The 19,862-nt window shown below is 44.1% G+C and overlaps 1 protein-coding gene across 1 annotated transcript in view; it reads right to left on the bottom strand.

Annotated features, from left to right (window-relative positions):
* Positions 1-3,758: 3,758 nt before the first annotated feature.
* Positions 3,759-19,862, bottom strand: part of cp (ceruloplasmin) — a 38,998-nt gene continuing 22,894 nt past the window's right edge. Inside the window, exons 12-24 of the mRNA XM_077533899.1 lie at positions 17,160-17,310; positions 16,206-16,418; positions 13,923-14,127; positions 8,029-8,168; positions 7,743-7,871; positions 7,397-7,503; positions 7,273-7,328; positions 7,036-7,107; positions 6,597-6,688; positions 6,346-6,485; positions 6,214-6,270; positions 5,937-6,042; positions 3,759-5,864 (exon numbers count right to left, since the gene is read on the bottom strand). Of these exons, the coding sequence (XP_077390025.1) occupies positions 5,839-5,864; positions 5,937-6,042; positions 6,214-6,270; positions 6,346-6,485; positions 6,597-6,688; positions 7,036-7,107; positions 7,273-7,328; positions 7,397-7,503; positions 7,743-7,871; positions 8,029-8,168; positions 13,923-14,127; positions 16,206-16,418; positions 17,160-17,310 (1,494 nt within the window). The 3' untranslated portion in view covers positions 3,759-5,838. The remainder of the gene's footprint in view (positions 5,865-5,936; positions 6,043-6,213; positions 6,271-6,345; positions 6,486-6,596; positions 6,689-7,035; positions 7,108-7,272; positions 7,329-7,396; positions 7,504-7,742; positions 7,872-8,028; positions 8,169-13,922; positions 14,128-16,205; positions 16,419-17,159; positions 17,311-19,862) is intronic.

Raw genomic sequence — 19,862 nt, 5'->3', positions numbered from 1 at the left:
CCGTCCGTCCGCCCATCCACCAATCCATCCATCCATCCATCCATCCATCCAAAACCAAAAATTAGGCAGCCTCTCGCATCGCATTGTCAGCCCATGATTGATGACATGATCAACTAAGGTTGCTTTGATTTCATTTGAAAGTTGCTGTCTTCGCCATAAAATCCTCGACCAGCTCGACCACCCCAATTCTCAGCCTCTCTTCCTCTCTCTCTGTCACGTCTTCCATTGTTGTTGTAAAAAAAATAAAATAAAATAAAGAGAAAAAAAAAATCATCTGTGGTCTTTTTATAGTACATTGCTTATACTTCCTGATTGAGGTGCGAACAATTTACCATTGCAGTATTTGGCCAGGTGGCACATATATTGGCCAATTAGCTGATGTGTTGTCATTTTGAATGGCAGTGTTTTAACACGGCAGACATGTGACCTTATGTCCGATTGTTGTGTCTAATGCAGGTGAATCATGTTCAGTGCATTTAAAAAAGTGCCATTTTGAATTGGAAAATGTGTGTAAAGCAGAAAATGTGTTAAGAGGTTTGGAAACTTCAGAAGGGGTCGTGATCTCTGTGTGCCAGTTTAAATGATTGTGCTATGCAAGTCATTTTTGTGTTTTAGCAATTGGAAAAAACGGTATTACATTAATTTCGCGAATTTACGTGGGTCGTGGTGGGTGGCGGGTTTGGGTGGGGTGCGGGGGGGCGCTGTGGGGGCCCGCCGGGCCTCGTTCTGCGGCCTTGGGCTCGGGGGTGTGGGCCGGGACGGAGGTGGGGGTTGGCTCGCCGATCGGTGTCCGCCCGGGTGGCGTGGGGGTGGCCTTGGTGCTGCCGCAGCCCGGGGGATTCCGGGGGGGCGGTGCTCGCTTTGCTGGGCCGCGGTTGACGGCTTCTTTCTTTGGTGGCGGTCCTTATACATGCCAGATCCATCACACCAGCATCTACTGAAACTCAAACAGAATTCACCTCTCCCTCCCACAGCCCGTTGAATCAGTGGGTGCTGGTGTCTGTGGATCTCACTTTGCTTTATCTATCCTTCCCTCCTTCTTCTCTTTAGTTTTTCCTCTGGTCACTTGAGATCTCCTCAATTTATTGGAAGTTTGAGGTTTCTGGGGTTGACGTAACCCCGGGTTTTCACCGGATGCGGTTGCGGTGCGGTGCGTCTTGACTGCGTGCTCCGGACGGGTCAATTTTTTTTGTCAATCTCTGTGGGAGAATTATGTACTTGCATATGCATCCCTTTTGATGGGGTTGCCAGCACCTTTTTAGAGTACACCCTCTGTGTTTCCTCAAAAATGGTTTAGTCCTCCACCTCTCCCTCCCTTTTTATAATGCACGTTTTTTTTTTTTTGCGGTAAAATGTGAAACCCCCTGGCCCTCGTGCTTAGTGAATGCCTCATAATCAGATTTGCTCTGGCGCACAAACTCTCTCAGCACCTTTAAACTTCTGATCCTAAAATCTCCCCTGGTGACAGCCATACCCGAGTTGACTATAATGGATAACTGAGAGTCTGAGACTACAGTAATTCAGTATCAAAAGAGTATTCCCCATCGCAATATTGGGTGTGAGGTTGTTTCTGCAAGGTATATTAATACTTCAGCTCAACTACTTATTTTTGTCAAACAGGATGAAGTTATTACTGTGAGCCTAAATCTGTACATTACTCCACTGGTGACATGCCATGGAAGATGAGTTGAATGTTTCAGTCGTAGGTACAGCAGTCAGTAAAGTTGCATTTACTGCTGTTTGATTTTTTTTTTTTTTCTCCGATCACTTGCAGTGTATAGTGATGAGATGTCTTCACTAAACTACCTAAAAGAACATTTTGACAAAAGGATTCTGTTTATTGCTTCAGAATTAGTAGTAAAGCAGGTACAAACCCAATTCCAACGAAGAAGGGACGTTGTTAAAAATAAATGAAAACAGAATAAAATGATTTCCAAATCAACCTATTTTTAATTAAATACACTACATGTAGCAAACGCAGCCAGACAAGAGGAGGATCCTGTGTGACATCATTTTTTATGTTTCACATGTTGCATCATCTTTACTGTGTGACCGATTTCTGTTCCATGTACAGCACTTTGTACGTAGTAATGCAATTAATTAAACAAATGATCTATAAACCAAAAACTTTATTGTTGATGAAAATACACTGCGTGTTTGATGTACAGTGTTCCCTCGTTTTCTGCTGGGGTTGGGATCCAAAAAATACCCGCAATTTATGAAATCCGTGAAGTAGTTACCTTTGTTTTAAATGTATTATATGTTTGAAGGCTCTGAAACAGCCCTCACCACACAATTTATAGACTTTTCTCATCGAGGCATTTACATTTTCTCACATTTCTCTCGTTTAAACATTCTCAATGTTCAAACTTTCATTTTATAAAATAGGTACATTGCTGTAACAAAAAAATGCATGCAAAATTGCACTAAAAAAACCCCAAAACGAAACAGTAAAGCTGTGAAAAGTGAACTGTGTTATAGTGAGGGAACAATTAATTTTTTAAAATGTGTCCTCGTTTTTGACCTTATGGAAGTGGCCACCCTAGTTGGACGTCCATACCAGGTTTGCCAAATCCCGCCTGGCAGTCTAACTGGTGCGAGTCCAGACCCATAGTCATGATATGGTAAGATTAAATACATTTTGCTTCATTGCTCTTCAAATGCAGGATTTTGTTTGTTGTGAAGTTGGCTTGTTTCACGCACAATACTGTATTTTTTCTTCCTAAAGTAAACCAACATTAGGTTAGCCCATCAATTTGTGTTAATTACGTAGCATGCTTTAAAACAGCTTCAGTAGGTTCTCAAAAATAAAGCTCTTAAAAGTAGTATAGTGGTTAATAATAGCCCTTTAAGTAACTCATAGATGTGCCCCCCCCCCCCCCCCCCGCCCCCCCAAAAAAGGGGAGGGGGGTTCTTAGTTTAACCCAGTGCTTCTCAAATAGTGGGGCGGGCCCCCCAGGCTCCATCAAGGGGGGCGCGTTTGACCTCGGGGAACATGCTTTTTTATTTTTTTTTATTATTATTTTTTTTTTTACTGTCCGAGAATAAAGTACAATTGCACCTCCACTACATTAGGGGGCAGTGGCGCTCTCATTATTGGCAGAGTGTGCACAGGGAGCATTCGCTCGGTGGTGTAGGGGTTTTGTTTGCACTGAGCATGCAAAAAAAATCAGCACAAATTATTTTATATTTTTGTTTTGGAGGTTAAAGGTTTTTTGTTTTTTGTTTTTAACATTGTGCTCCTGAGTTAATGTTGGTGATCAGTTTGAATGCATTATTGTTTATTGATTTTATGTGATTTTATTTTTCCGTAGCATATGGTTTGACATGGTCAGTCCAAAAATGTTTAGTCTAATTAAGGATTTAATTTTATTTTTGAATTTCAGATGCACTTTAAATCTTTTCTGTTAGTTAATAAAGCTATTCTTTGTTGTAAGTTGGTCCATATTTCTTTCTTTTTTTATACTCTTATACGTTAATACGGATACAGTGTAATTTTATAGACAAATGATACTACATTTTGTCGCGTGGGGGTGGGGGGGGGGGATGTTTTCTTCTTACTAGGGGGGGCATGACAGAAAATAATTGAGAAGCACTGATTTAACCACTGTCCACTCACCCTATAAAAGGTGTTGGGGTAGGTAGTTTTGTTTTAAAAAATAAAAAAACATCTTAATATAATGCAGAGGTATCGAATCAGGACTTGGAATTGGCTAATCTCAAAATGACGGGTCCAAAAAAAGTGTGATCAGGACATCCCTGGTTCAAACTGATGAACTTTATTGTTTTTAGCAAATAATCATTAACTTCTAATTTAATAGCTGAAACACGTTCCAAAAAAAGCTGGGCCAGGTGGCGAAAATGACTGAGAAAGTTGATCAGTTGCTCATCAAACACCTGTTTGGAACATTCCACAGGCTAATTGGGAACAGGTGGGTGCCATGATTGGGTATAAAACGAGCTTCCCTGAATAGCTCCGTCATTCATAAGCAAAGATGGGCCGAGGTTCTCCTCTTTGTGAACAAGTGAGTGAGAAAATTTAAAAAAAGGCCGAAAACCAACGTTGAATGTCTGTGACCTTCAATCCCTGAGGCCACACTGCCTCAAAAACTGACATCAATGTGTGAAGGCTCAGGACACTTCAGAAAACCAATGTCAGTAAATAGAGTTCAGCTCTACATCTGTAAGTGCAACTTAAAACTCTACTATGCAAAGGAAAAGCCAACAACACCCAGAAACACCGCCGGTTTCTCTGGGCCTGAGCTCATCTAAGATGGACAGCTGCAAAGTGGCAACATTTTCTTTGGTCTGACAAGTCCACAATTCAAATTGTTTTTGGAGATTGTGGACGTCGTGTCTCCCAGGCCAAAGAGGAAAAGAACCATCCGGACTGTTATGGACACAAAGATCAAAAGCCATAATCTGTGATGGTATGGGGTTTACAACTCTGTGAAGGCACCAGTAATCCTGAAAGTTACATATAAATTTTGGAGAAACGCATGCCACCATCCAAGCAACATCTTTCTTTATGGTTTATGGACGGCCCTGCTTATTTCAGAAAGACAATGAAAAACACATTCTGCACATGTTACAACTGTGTAGCTGCGTAGTAAAAAAAAAAGAAAAAAAAAATGTGTGGGTACTAGACTGACCTGCCTGCAGTCCAGACCTGTCTCCTATTGTGTTCCGCATGTTGAAGCGGAAAATATGACATCAGAGACCAAAGACTGTTGAACAGCTGAAACTGTATATCAAGCAAAAATGGGAACAAATTCCACTGACAAGCTTTCAACCATTAGTGTCCTTAGTTACCAAATGTTTATTGAATGTTGTTAAAAGAAAAGGTCATGTAACAGTGGTAAACATGACCCTGTCACAGTTTTTTTGGAATATGTTGCAGGCATAAAATTCTAAGTTAATGATTATTTGCTAAAAACAAAGTTGAGCAATTTGAACATTATATCTATTATATTTTTGTTGTGTATTCAATTAAATACAGGTTGAATATGATTTGTAAATGATTGTATTCTGTTTTCATTTATGTTTAACACAATGTCCCAACTTCACTGGAAATGGGTTTGTAAAAACTTCCACCATTACTACTATTCAGATGGCTCTTTTTCTTTTCTTTTTTTTTTTTTTAATGTAACTGATAAACCTCATGTTTGTAAAAGAAAAAAAACGAATGTTGTGCCTCAATTTAGTAGATTTAATTGTAGTTAGACTTCCCCCTGCTGCAAATTTCTAGTCACTGCAGTTGATAGGGGTGTGAATTGCCTAGTACCTGACGATTCGATTCGTATCACGATTCACAGGTCACGATTCGATTCGATACCGATTAATCCCGATACGAATTTATAAGTCGATTGTTGCGATTTTTTTCATTCAAATTTAGAAAATACTAATCAGTAAGCTTGTAGAGTGTAAGATTTATATGAAAATGTATTATTTATTTATCTGAAATTTCAGTCTTATAGAGGTTGTAATCTGTTTCATGTTTGAACAGCATTAAAATAAAATATTAAGGCTTAATGTTCCGTTCATATAACATTCTTCCATGCTCAAGGTGTGAATCCTAAAAAAAATAAATAAAAAAAAATCGATTCTGCCGATTATTGAATCGATTCGAGAATCGCGCGATGTAGTATCGCGATATATCGCCGAATCGATTTTTTTTTAACACCCCTAGCAGTTGCCATATATTGCATTCAAATGTCATGAAGATGTAGGCATGTTGTAGTCTAATCTTTTAAGTGCATACATTGTTTATATTTTGTGTACTATATTTTTAATAAGAATATATTTGGAGATGCGTTGTGCTCTTCTTTCTCCAACATTTTAACCAGCGATTGCCCTCTTGTTCTCTGCAAACACAAGAATAAATACAGTTAACCTTTAGCACATATATAACATCCCTACTGTCACTTTGAACTCACCTTTTTCTCTCACAGTATACATAGCTATTGTGCCAGCTTTAATATGGTCAGTAACATGACAGTGAAGCATCCATTTTCCAGGATACTGAGGACGCATTTTTACTGTCTAAACAGGATGAAGAGAGAACAAAAAAGTCAAATTGTATAGGTTAGCAGGAGTTTGATCCAAAGGTAAACTAGAGATTTACTGGAACTTAAAAATATTCACACAAAAATATACAAGTTTTAGGAGAACGTTGCTGCAGTCGACTGACCGCAATGTGAACGACAGTTTTACCTGGAAGGTGGCTGGAAAAAGCTGAAACACATCAGTAGTGTGTGGGCCTCCACCCAACTGGCGAAAAAAACAATTTTCAATTCAGTAATGCTACTTTATGGAAATACAATGTGTGTTTTAAATTGCACATACCTTATACTCCACACTGTGCCCATGCCAGTGTACACCATGTATGTCCACCTCATTGCCCATCCCCATCAGGTACCAGTAGACTTTATCTCCCACCTCCATGTTCAAGCCGTTCAGGTTGGCATATACAAAACCATTAATGGCTAAATTTGTGCACAGAGAACAAAATGAACAGTTTAAACATTAAATCCATACAGGTCATATTTATAGAAGGCACAGCATAGTTTTTAATGTCAATAATGTGCTTTTCTGACCATGCATCTTGTTGCTCTCTATAAAGTCTTCATCATCCTTCAAATTTGGTCGTGGGTTCCTGATGTGGCTCCTTATGTTTTCATCCAAATACCTGATATATAAATATTGCCCATTAAAACCGATGTTTTGATGCACTTTAACTATTACAAGTGGGGGGGGAACATGAAACATATTTTACATTTAAATCCGGAGCAAATGAGTGAAGTGACATGTTAAGTGTCCTTTTTTCCCCCTCCAAAGAGGCTGTTATTTAATGTGCTAATTCAATGTTTTTCTTTGATTTATGGATGAATGATTTGTAACTGCGATTGGCTGGCAACCAGTCTAAGGTGTACCCCGCCTACTGCCCAAAGCCAGCTGAGATAGGCTCCAGCACCCCCCGCGACCCTTGTGAGGAATGAGCGGTTAAGAAAATGGATGATTTGTAACTATACTCACCAGCTCTCATTCTCATCAAATACCAGCATCAGCAATGCAAACTCTTCTATTTCTTTCTTCAAGCCCAAACTCCTTGAAGCGACAGTTCAAGTAAACATTAGCATGAAATATTATTTAATGTTACAAATCAGCATTCCAGTATTTTTAAATCTGGACATCACACAAACACATCATAAGAAAATAAGTTATGATGAAGTGTTACCTTACCTCCCATACCAAATAATCAATAATCCTCACCTGGCCCAACTACGTCGACAGATAACCAAGGGACCAATTAGACCACTGTACAGGTCCTGGCAGACAGGAAGGTCAAATGTCAGTGTGTGCGTGTGCGCATGTGTGCGTGCTGCCTTGAACGCACCTTGGCAACATCCACTGTGGAGCAGTATGCTGACACAGAGCACTCCTCTTGCTCAGGAGTCGGTCCTGTATTCTTTGTAACATACCACTCATAGGTGTGAGTCTCACCTGTGAACACACACAACATTTGACAACTTGTTGGTTAGCAATATCAGACATTAACTATTATTTTACAAACAAATATTTACGATGTTCATTTACTTAAAAAAAATAAAATAAATACAGTATGTCTAATCCAACGACCAAATCCATATCAGGTCAACAACGGCAAAGGCAGCAAAATCAACTAGTACTTGTATGTATTTTGTTGTTGTGCAATGTGCAGTCATCATAACGGGTTTGCTTACCGGGATTGGTGTGATAAACATTTGGGTTTTCTGTCTTAACCCCATGGGCATGGATAGAATATGATCTGGATGCCATGTTCTTGAAAACCACCTTTACTTTGTCACCAACGTCAGCATGGATCATTGGACCTAAGAGAGAAGTAACCAGAGTGAACATACTGGAGATGACCAAGTCGTACAGCTGAAAATGAGTGATATTCTGGACAATACTTTGCTGTCACAGTTTAATACAATGTGAAGCAAGGCAATTAATTTATTTATTTTTTATTATTATTTAACAGCCTACCCATAATGCCGAGATGTTCCATGTCGGCACCTCTTTCCACCTGCTTGGTGAACTTGTCATTGGTGAACTGGCGATAAACGACCTTCTTGTAGCGTGAGCCAATGAAGCCACCCTCCTGGTCAACGAAGACAGATGCTGGACTGCAGAAGAAAGGAAAGCTTTCATTTGAGTTCAAAAAACAAAACAAAAACTTTTTTTTAATAGATTGTACATTTCATTAAATCATTCAAACCCAAAACCATGTAAATGCATTTTTTTTAATACTTTGTCCTTCACTCCCAAAAACATTTATACATTTTTATTTATTTATTTTTTTAATGTAAGAGCATAGAAGGATCTTCTGACACGATGAGGTGGCTTAAAGCAATGGTAGTTATTACAAAATACGGCCATAAGGTGGCAGCAGAGTATGAGATCAGCCAGGCTTATGTTGCAACACACTCTTTTTGACGGTGTTTTCACCAGGAATGTGAATATTGATGAAACTTAGCTGTATTCTAATGCTAATACCTACAAAACGGAAACAGATACAAATATATTTTTTTTCCTGATGGAAGAAGAAACTCTAATCTGTCTTTTGGTAAATTCCATCTTTTTATAGCAATAGAACACAATATTCTGAGGGCCTTGCAAAATAAGTCAAAATCCAAGGGGGTTGCTTCAGTGAAAATGGCTAGGAATTTAATAAATAATATTTGTGTTGAATAATTATTGTATTCAAATGACAACATATTGTTATTTATGTGAGAACGTTCTGCTTCAGCTGCTTCTTACATTTTCAATAAATTGTCACGGTGATTATGTCAGATGCACAACATACAACACATTCCAAAAAGAGTAACAATATTTCTATCAGAAATTACAGTATGTGAGTGTTGATAAATGCAGTCAAGGAACAAATCTGAAGGATCAATTCAGGGCTATAATTAACCAACACAACAGAGTATATCACAAAAATCGTCACACTATTTCGATATGCCAAATTATACCGACCTAGAGGGTGTTGACTTGAGAGTAAAAAAAATAACGCTTAGTAAGTTCATCGTGAATCCATGGCATAATTTAAATATTTTGGAACAACTGCTAGTTGAGGCACTGAGCATTAAAATGGGCATTTTTGCCATTTTTATTTTGAGTATGGAAATGACAGAAATGTGGCATATCTTTCAGATTACGGTCGAAAGAGAGGTTTAGTCCCGATTTGGGAATATAGAGGACAGACCATTATTGCATTCAACAACAACATCCAGAAAATAATTTACAGAGATTGATAAAAGATCCAGAAAGTCAGTACTTTTCTTGAACGCCAGTGTATCTGCATGTCAGTACAAGTGAATTATATTTATCATCTGTCATTAAATGTTGATAGATTTGATGTATGATTTGAAAAACTAAAATCTGAGTAATACTTTTGTAAAAACAGACATCCTGACATGTAAATCCATCCATTGTGTTGTGTGCTTAACCAAGTTTGGATCGCAGAGGCAGCAATTTTAGCAGGGAAGCCCAGACTTAACTCTCCCCAACCACTTTGTCCAGCTCTTCCAAGGGATCCGGAAGCATTGCAACTTCAACCAGGAGACTTTTTTTCTTTTGTACTCACACAAACACGCACACATACAAACATGCTCTCCCGGCTGGGGAAGCGAAACAACCCACATCGCCTGCATTGAAGGCAAGCGACGGTACCACTCTGCCACCCAGGGCCCACCAGGAGACATATTTCGCGCCTCTTCGGATTCTCATTGTGCCTAGGAATTTTCCTATCCAAGTGAGATGATGCAGAAATACTTGAAGGATAGTATGATTCAAGTTCTATATATGCTTCAGAAAGGTGCCTGGATGCAACCTTTAAGCCACCTTTAGCAAAGGCTTTGCTTGTCCAACGTTTACAAAAGGAAAAATCTTTAAGGCAGCAATAGTTAAAGCAACAATTAGGCGCCGACGTGTCTCCTTGGCTGTTTTTTTTTTTTTTTTTTTTTTTTTTAAATCACAATCCACGGCTCATTAGCATAAGTGAGAGTGGAAACGTAGATCGACCAGTAAATTGAGAGCTTTGCCTTTCGGCTCAGCTCATTTTTCACCCTGACATCCCGATTCTCTGTCACTGCAGATGATAGCAGATGATACACCAATTGTCCTAACAATTTCCCGCGCCATTCTACCCTCACTCATGAACAATATGTCAAGATACTTGAATTCCTCCATTTAGGGCAAGCTCTCATCCCTGACCGAAAAGGAGAACATGTCACCCTTTTACATTTGAAGACCATGGCCTCAGACTTTAAGGTGCCAATTCTTATCCCAATTCACACTCAACTGTGAACTGCTCCAACAAAAGTTGGAGATTTGCAGCTTGATGGAGCCAACAGAACCACATAATCTGCAAAAGGCATAGACAAAACCGAACCCCTTGAGACCATGGGTGTAGGCCCGCCACCAGTAGCTCATCAACAAACCCCACCATCCATCCATCCATCCATCCATCTTCTTCCGCTTATCCGGGGTCGGGTCGCGGGGGCAGCAGCTTCAGGAGGGAAACCCAGACTTCCCTCTCCCCAGCCACTTCAACCAGCTCCTCCGGCGGGATCCCAAGACGTTCCCAGGCCAACCGAGAGACATAGTCTTTCCAGCGTGTCCTGGGTCGTCCCCGGGGCCTCCCGCCAGTGGGACATGCCCGGAACACCTCACCAGGGAGGCGTCCAGGAGGCATCCGAACCAGATGCCCGAGCCACCTCAGCTGGCTCCTCTCAACGCGGAGGAGCAGCGGCTCGACTCTGAGTCCCTCCCGGATGACCGAGCTTCTCACCCTATCTCTAAGGGAGAGCCCGGACACCCTGCGGAGGAAACTCATTTCGGCCGCTTGTATCCGGGATCTTGTTCTTTCGGTCACGACCCACAGCTCGTGACCATAGGTGAGGGTTGGAACGTAGATCGACCGGTAAATCAAGAGCTTTGCCTTTTGGCTCAGCTCTTTCTTCACCACGACGGACCGATACAGAGTCCGCATCACTGCAGACGCTGCACCGATCCGCCTGTCGATCTCCCGCTCTATCCCACCCTCACTCGTGAACAAGACCCCAAGATACTTGAACTCCTCCACTTGGGGCAGGATCTCATCCCCGACCTGAAGACGACACTCCACCCTTTTCCGACTGAGGACCATGGTCTCGGATTTGGAGGTGCTGATCCTCATCCCAGCCGCCTCACACTCGGCTGCGAACCGCTCCAGTGAGAGCTGGAGGCCCCGGCCTGATGAAGCCAACAGCACCACATCATCTGCAAAGAGCAGAGATGCAATGCTGAGGCCACCAAACCGGAACCCCTCCACGCCTCGGCTGCGCCTAGAAATTCTGTCCATAAAAGTTATGAACAGAATCGGTGACAAAGGGCAACCTTGGCGGAGTCCAACCCTCACCGGAAACGAATCCGACTTACTCCGGCAATGCGGACCAAACTCTGGCAACGGTCGTACAGGGACCGAACAGCCCGTAACAAGGGGCCCGGCACCCCGTACTCCCGAAGCACCCCCCACAGAACTCCCCGAGGGACACGGTCGAACGCCTTCTCCAAATCCACAAAACACATGTGGACTGGTTGAGCGAACTCCCACGCACCCTCGAGGATCCTGCGGAGGGTGTAGAGCTGGTCCACTGTTCCACGGCCAGGACGAAAACCACACTGCTCCTCCTGAATCCGTGATTCGACCTCCCGACGGACCCTCCTCTCCAGCACCCCTGAATAGACCTTACCAGGGAGGCTGAGGAGTGTGATCCCTCTGTAGTTGGAACACACCCTCCGGTCCCCCTTCTTGAAAAGGGGGACCACCACCCTGGTCTGCCAATCCAGAGGCACTGTCCCCGATGTCCACGCGATGTTGTAGAGGCGTGTCAACCACGACAGCCCCACAACATCCAGAGTCTTTAGGAACTCCGGGCGGATCTCATCCACCCCCGGGGCCCTGCCACTGAGGAGCTTTCCAACCACCTCAGTGACTTCGACCACAGAGATAGGAGAGCCTACCCCAGAGTCCCCAGACTCTGCTTCCTCAAAAGGAGACGTGTTGGTGGAATTGAGGAGGTCTTCGAAGTATTCCCCCCACCGCTTCACGACGTCCCGAGTCGAGGTCAGCAGCACCCCATCGCCACTATACACAGTGTTAATGGTGCACTGCTTTCCTCTCCTGAGACGCCGGATGGTGGACCAGAATTTCCTCGAAGCCGTCCGGAAGTCGTTTTCCATGGCCTCACTGAACTCCTCCCATGCCCGAGTTTTTGCCTCAGCAACCGCCGAAGCCGCGTTCCGCTTGGCCATCCGGTACCCGTCAGCTGCCTCCGGAGTCTGACAGGCCAAAAAGGCCCGATAGGACTCCTTCTTCAGCTTGACGGCATCCCTTACCGCTGGTGTCCACCAGCGGGTTCGAAGATTGCCGCCGCGACAGGCACCGACCACCTTACGGCCACAGCTCCGATCGGCCGCCTCAACAATGGAGGCGCGGAACATGGCCCATTCGGACTCAATGTCCCCCGCCTCCCCCGAGACAAGGGAGAAGCTCTGCCGGAGGTGGGCATTGAAACTCTTTCTGACAGGGGATTCCGCCAGACGTTCCCAGCAAACCCTCACAATACGTTTGGGTCTGCCAGGTCGGACCGGCATCTTCCCCCACCATCGGAGCCAACACACCACCAGGTGGTGATCAGTTGACAGCTCCGCCCCTCTCTTCACCCGAGTGTCCAAAACATGCGGCCGCAAATCCGATGACACTACTACAAAGTCGATCATCGAACTGCGGCCTAGGGTGTACTGGTGCCAAGTGCACATATGGACACCCTTATGCTTGAACATGGTGTTCGTTATGGACAAACCGTGACGAGCACAGAAGTCCAATAACAGAACACCGCTCGGGTTCCGATCAGGGGGGCCGTTCCTCCCAATCACGCCCCTCCAGGTCTCAATGTCATTCCCCACGTGAGGGTTGAAGTCCCCCAGCAGGACGAGGGAGTCCCCAGAGGGAGCGCTCTCCAGCACACCCTCCACGGACTCCAAAAAGGGTGGGTACTCTGAGCTGCTGTTTGGTGCATATGCACAAACAACAGTCAGGACCCGTCCCCCCACCCGAAGGCGGAGGGAGGCTACCCTCTCGTCCACCGGGGTAAACCCCAACGTACAGGCGCCGAGCCGGGGGGCAATAAGTATGCCCACACCTGCTCTGCGCCTCACACCGTGGGCAACTCCAGAGTGGAAGAGAGTCCAACCCCTCTCAAGAGGACTGGTACCAGAGCCCAAGCCGTGTGGAGGCGAGTCCGACTATATCTAGTCGGAACTTCTCGGCCTCGCACACCAGCTCGGGCTCCTTCCCTGCCAGAGAGGTGACATTCCATGTCCCAAGAGCCAGCTTCTGTAGCCGGGGGTCGGTCCGCCAAGGTCTCCTCCCTTGGCCGCCACCCAGCCCACATTGCACCCGACCCCTTTGGCCCCTCCCACCGGTGGTGAGCCCGTGGGAAGGGGGACCCACGTTGCCCCTTCGGGCTGTGCCCGGCCGGGCCCCATGGGTGCAGGCCCGGCCACCAGGCGCTCGCCAGCGAGCCCCGCCTCCAGACAAACCCCACCGTGCCAGGTAAATGTTGTCCAACTCGTCATAGGATGTCATTTGAGCAATGTTTTGTCTGGTCCCTCACCTAGAATCTGCTTGCCAAACCCCAGACAACCATGACGCAAAGGCTCAGACAGAAGAAATATACAGTGAATCCTCCTGATTTTATTGCAGCTCTAAAACGTTAAATTATTGTCCTGGAAAATTACCAATTATTGCAGTAGTTCACTCTAGTTCTCAGTGGCTCAGTTCTTGTATAGACAAAACAAAAATGTTTGTGCTTGATATATACAGTTGTTACCTTTTCTGACCGCGAAACATTTCAGCCTCCCATGTACGATTTGGAGAGTAGTCCCAGTCCATCTCAACGGCAGCAATGTAGTAGGTTTTAAAGTGGAACATGGTCTCACCCTGACGCTGCAAAAAGCTGCATTTCTGTACCGTGTAGTTTGCTCGCATTCCTCCACGGTACTGGTTGACCGTGGGTGATGACACTTCAAATTGACCTGGATAACACCCACAGAAATGAATAAATATGTTATTTGAGTTTTCTTTTTTTTCTTTCTTTTTTTAGATGACTTGAGTACTTGTATTTGCCCTAAGGTTTAGCGTGCAGAAACTGTAAATGCGAACTGCCCATCATTCATAAATGGCCCGTCATCATCATTCCATTTTTTTTTTACACGAACCGAATCTTAATCATCATTTTATTTTAAACATGCATTTTAGGACCAACAGAAAAAGGTGGGCTATCCATCAATACTGAGGAACTGTGTCCGTCATTCGTCAACAAAATGGGCGATCCGTCAGTGCACTGAGAGGTCCGTCGGTACTTGATCCGGTTAGTGACTGTCATTGTTTGAAAAGTTTCTCATCATAAAAACGGGAGTCCGTCGGTGAGTACTAACAGAATTTCCACTTTTGCCGTTTACAGTAAATTATGGCTGCGGCTGGTGGAATTTGGCAGCCAAAGTTGCCCAACATGATTGTATTACACAAAGATCAACTGCACATGTCAAACTTTTAATGATAGTTTCAGCCAACGGTTGTTCTTCTCTATATGCCCAATAGGGCTGTGCAGATCGATCCAAGTATCGATAGAATCAATACTAAAATGAGTATCAGTATCGTATCAATACCAAAGAGCTAGTTTCGATCCCTTGCATTTATTCATGTACTGTATTTTGGTGTCTCATAGGTTCCTTGTGCAATTATACTTTGTTTGAGCTTTTCCAACTACTCGTTGAAACAGGTATTAAGCCTGATTTATGCCTCTACGTTTGCTCTCGCGTTAATGACCGGCATAGATCACATGATCTACGTAGCGCGCTCGTGATTGGTCCGTTCGATGGCGTACTCTGCTTTTTTTTTTTCTTTTTCTCTCTCACCGCCCCCTCGCCCAGATAGTTTCCGTGAAGGCAACTGTTTGGCAGCGCAAATCGACTTCCTGCTCGGAGACCACGGCTGTGCATGTGGATATGTGCCTGGGACGAGAGGCGGAAAACAACAACAACAACAAAACTGTGTTCGCTAAGCGCGTGGCTGTTGTGTTTTGGCGAGTTTACGGCCGACACTGGTGCAAATTGGCAATAAATAATTGCCACGGTGATGAGCCGACTCTCCCCCCGGCTTTGTTTCGTGTTTCTGAATTAAATTGAGCTTCCTGAATTCGTTATAAAATGCAGAGGAATCTCCACTCTGAGCGTCCCAGCCATAGCAACAGCCCGACTTGGAGTGAAACCACAGCAGACACCGCTATGTATTGTGATGTGTATTGCGCACAAGTCGCAAGGCAAACGCACGAATGGAGCTCCGCCGTAACATCTCCACGTGAGCCTCAAGCACAAGTATACTGAGGCCTTTAGTGTAAGAGAACATGTAAGTATCATATTTGTCTAGACTAGAGGAACTTCGGTGGCTGACGTTTCTTTGAGTGCAGAAGAGTTACAGGAACTTAGAACATGACGATCATTACCACATTGTAACTTTAAACAACAGTAATGTTATGTTTCCGTTGAGGATATTCCATTGCAGCATTTTTAAGAAATCTACAAGAAAGTTTAATTTGCAAAAAACAAACAAAAAAAATATTTATGTTATTTAATAGGAAAAAATCATTAAAATACCATGATATTTTATGAACCTAAAAGTATTAGGTATCGCTATCGGTGATAATGGCAGCAGTATTTACTTGGTATCGATTGATACCAAAATCTAAACGTATCGCACAGCTGTAATGCCCAAACCAGAAGTTACAGCATCATTTGAGACACTAGAGATAATCAAATCAAATTTACTTATCAATAACAGCATACTATTTACACTGCTTATCTAAAAACATTTACATATATTTTGAAGTATGGTATTTTAATTAGTTTATGAATTACTAATAAACCGTATTTAATTGTTGTCTCTTTTAAGATGACTCAGCTGGGCGCCATCCTAGCACCCTCTGTTGACGAGCCGCCACTGAGTTTAAATATGTTTTGTACCTAACTTTGACAAACTTCCAAACTATTGGCTGCTTGCCTCAAACAAATGTTAGTTTTCATGGTTATTCTTGGGACATTGATGAGACACGTACCCATACTATCCGGCTCCATCGTCACGGTGCGTGAGATGTGTGGAAAAACAGAAATGGTATCCTGTCTGTTCTGGCGAAAGATGAAGCGGTTTCCCTGGAAGTAAAGACTGTTGATATCTGTCTCTGAACCAAGTCCTGACAGGTGCCACGTGACTTTGTCCCCCTTACACATAGTCAGGCCTTTGAGGTTCCCATACACAAACCCATTGATGGCTGAGAGACACAAAATGACACACCAGTTAAAAACATGCATGTTTGACTCAAATTTATACAATTATCATTAATTGGTTAACATTTATTTATTTATTTATTTATTTATTTGCTGTTTAGCAGCTGACGGCTAAGGCATTTGGTTCACACACTCCCCACTGACACCTCTTCAGTTTGCCTGATTTTTATTCAATTAGTGCCTTATGATGTCAAAAGAAAGAATCCGAAGTTTGAGCCTCCTACCTTAAACGGTTTTCGAGTTATGGTCCTTACATGAAAATGTGGACCATATTTGGAGGCTGGCATCTTTTGTTTTAAGGTAGGTACAGACCTCTGATTGATATATATCTATGTATTTGACACTGGCTATCAGAACATGTGCTTAAAAAGAGCATAGATGTGCTATTTTTAGAGATATTAACCCTTTAAAAAAATTATGCAAATACATTTTGTTGACACAAAACAAGACCCCCAACATGTCAACAAAATGTGTGCAATTCCCGGATCCCAAAAGTGGGTGTGGCACCCATACTTTGGGCCATAACTCAAACTCTCTGTTTGGAGTTAGGAGGCTCAAACTTCAAATTATTTCTTTAGACATCATTAGGCACTAATGGAATGAAAATCAGGTAAATTGAAGAGGTGTCACTGGGGAGGTTCTGGGGATTTACATGAATTGATATGGAATGTTAATTATTTACATGCAGCTAATGTTAAAAAAAAGTTGACATTCATTATGCCTACAATGCATTTTGTTGCTTTCAATAAAGCCGGCATCTTCCTTGTTGACTGTGGCTGGAGCTGTGGTGAAGGCACGAATGTTATCATCTAGATACCAGCTCAGATTTTCATCAAACACTGTGGCCAGCAGGTGAAACTCTTTCTTGTAGTTCTTCTACAAGGTCGGCAGAAAAGAAAGGAAGCAGAAAATGTGACATTACATAAAAAAAATTTAAAAAAAATAAAAAAAGCTGTATTCAACACAAAAGCTTACAAAAGCTTTATAGTTATGTTGTAAAGAATTAATGACCATATTATAAACTAGGGATTTAATGATAAGGGCAACATCGTGATATTGTGATATTAAAACTGCCACAATATCGTCAATATCAAAAAGTCAGGTTGATTTGCATTTGTGCAGTTGTAGCACCCTCAGGTGGCTAGTTTTTTAGTGGTTTAATTTTCATTAGGGATGTTTTGGCCCTTCTGTGTTTAAAATCTACACTAATTGTCAGATGTTGGGGAACGTACTATGCCGGTGAACCGAGTCAATATGTGGAGGAACTCAATGTGGGCGTGCATTAACAAGTAAGGGCCTTAATATTAAGTGTTAATTAGAGATTGTAGGTCAGGGGTGTCCAAACTTTTTCATTTAAGGGCCACATACAGAAAATCAGAAGGACGCAAGGGCCACATACTGTTATGAAGAGAAATTGTGTTTAGTCCTAAAAATTGTACAAATAATTTATTTGTGCTTTTGCATATTTAGCTAAATGTTTCAGTATATAAACCAATTTATTTGTAATATGGCAGTAGGGTTATTATAGTTTGGGAATTTTTCATTTTAGTCAGTTTTTATTAGTTTATCCATCCATCTTCTACTGCTTATCCGGATCGGGTCACGGGGGCAGCAGCTTTAGGAGGGAAACCCAGACTTACCTCTCCCCAGCCACTTCAACCAGCTCCACCGGCGGGATCCCAAGGCGTTCCTGACACGACGTGAGGAGGTAGGACTCAGACGCAGATGTAAAGTTGGCCAACAAGGCTGCAGCTTTAATAACACGAAAACCAAAACGCCTCTTAAAGAGGGAAAAAAGGCTGAACAAAAAGAGCTCCACACGGGAGATACAAAAAAGGGCACTCAAAAACAGGGACAACAAAAGGCGCTCCACAAGGGAGGAAAACCAGGGCAAACTAAAGGCGCAAGACAAGGCAAGGCTAGACATCAAACAAGGACTGTGGTACGAGGACTGAGAGGACGCTTCCATGCACTGAGATATGTGACACTTCGGCAACGAGGAGAGAATTCAGGTGGCTTTTATGTCCGGGTTGATTGGGAACAGGTGGTAGTGATCATGGGCGTGGACCGGTAATCAGTGAGGCTGCAGGAAGGGTAAGTGACCTGGGGTGAGATGAGAGTTAGTACTTTCAAAATAAACCGGGAACCTGACTGTGAAAATAAGAGCATGAACCGCCACTCTGGTGGCGGCGTGACAGTACCCCCCCCTCAATGGCCGGCCCTTGACGGCCTTTCAGCAAGGAGTCCAAAAACAAGGGCGGGTGGAAGGGGGCACGGAGGTGGGAACACGACCCACCCATCCGTCCCAGACAAAAAGACAGTTCAGGAGGGCGTCCATGACGCCAGACGAGAGTCCCGTCGGGACCGTTCTGAAGACCTTTTCCTAGCGCAGGATCAGGTTTGGAAAGTACCAAGGGGATCCCGTGGATAGTTTTGACTTGGTAGACCTGGCAGACTTGGCAGACTTGACAGACTTGACAGACTTGGCGAGGCGTGGCAGACGTGGCAGACTTGGCGTGGCAGGCTTGGCAGATTTGACGAGGCGTGGCAGGCTTGGCAGACTTGGCGTGGCAGGCTTGGCAGACTTGACGCGGCGTGGCAGGCTTGGCAGACTTGGCAGACTTGGCGTGGCAGGCTTGGCAGATTTGACGAGGCGTGGCAGGCTTGGCGTGGACGGCTTTGGCGTGGACGGCTTTGGCGTGGACGGCTTTGGCGTGGACGGCTCTGGCGTGGACGGCTCTGGCGTGGACGGCTCTGGCGTGGACGGCTCTGGCGTGGACGGCTCTGGCTTGAACGGCTTTGGCTTGAACGGCTTTGGCTTGGTCGGCTTTGGCTTGGTCGGCGTGATGCAGAGACCTGGCGTGACTTGATGCAGAGACTTGGCGTGACATGATGCAGAGACTTGGTGTGGCTCAGGGTCTTGGAGATGCGCCCGGCGAGACTCGGGGGCTTGAGGCGGTGACTGGCGAGGTTCAGGAGCGAGAGGTTCAAGAGTCACCATGTTGACTGCGGCTGAGGATGCACTGGTCGCTGATTGGTCCAAAACGTGATCCTTACAATCATTTCCCCATTCCAGTACATTCCCGGAGTTCCAGTCGATTCGGGGGTTGTGTTGACGTAGCCAAGGATATCCCAGAACCAAAGTGGGAGACGAAGCTTGGATTACGTGGAAACGGAGATTTTCGATATGTTGTCCAATTCGTACTTCCAGGGGTTCGGTGATGTGGGTGATGCTGAAGAGCTCCTTGCCATTCAGGGCTCTGGCCTGGATGATCCGGGGAAGGGGTGCGGTGGTGGCTCGTACTTGCTTAACGAGGTCCCAGTCCATGAGGCTCTCGTCGGAACCGGAGTCGATGAGTGCTGGCATGTCAATGGTCATAGCATGGTGGCGGGTAGCGTGGAGTGTTGCAGGTGGCTCATCAGCCCCT

The sequence above is a fragment of the Festucalex cinctus genome, chromosome 10, assembly GCF_051991245.1.
Source record: "Festucalex cinctus isolate MCC-2025b chromosome 10, RoL_Fcin_1.0, whole genome shotgun sequence".
Classification (NCBI taxonomy): domain Eukaryota; kingdom Metazoa; phylum Chordata; class Actinopteri; order Syngnathiformes; family Syngnathidae; genus Festucalex; species Festucalex cinctus.
Note: the sequence above shows the minus strand (reverse complement) of the source record. Positions and strands in the feature narration are given on the sequence as shown.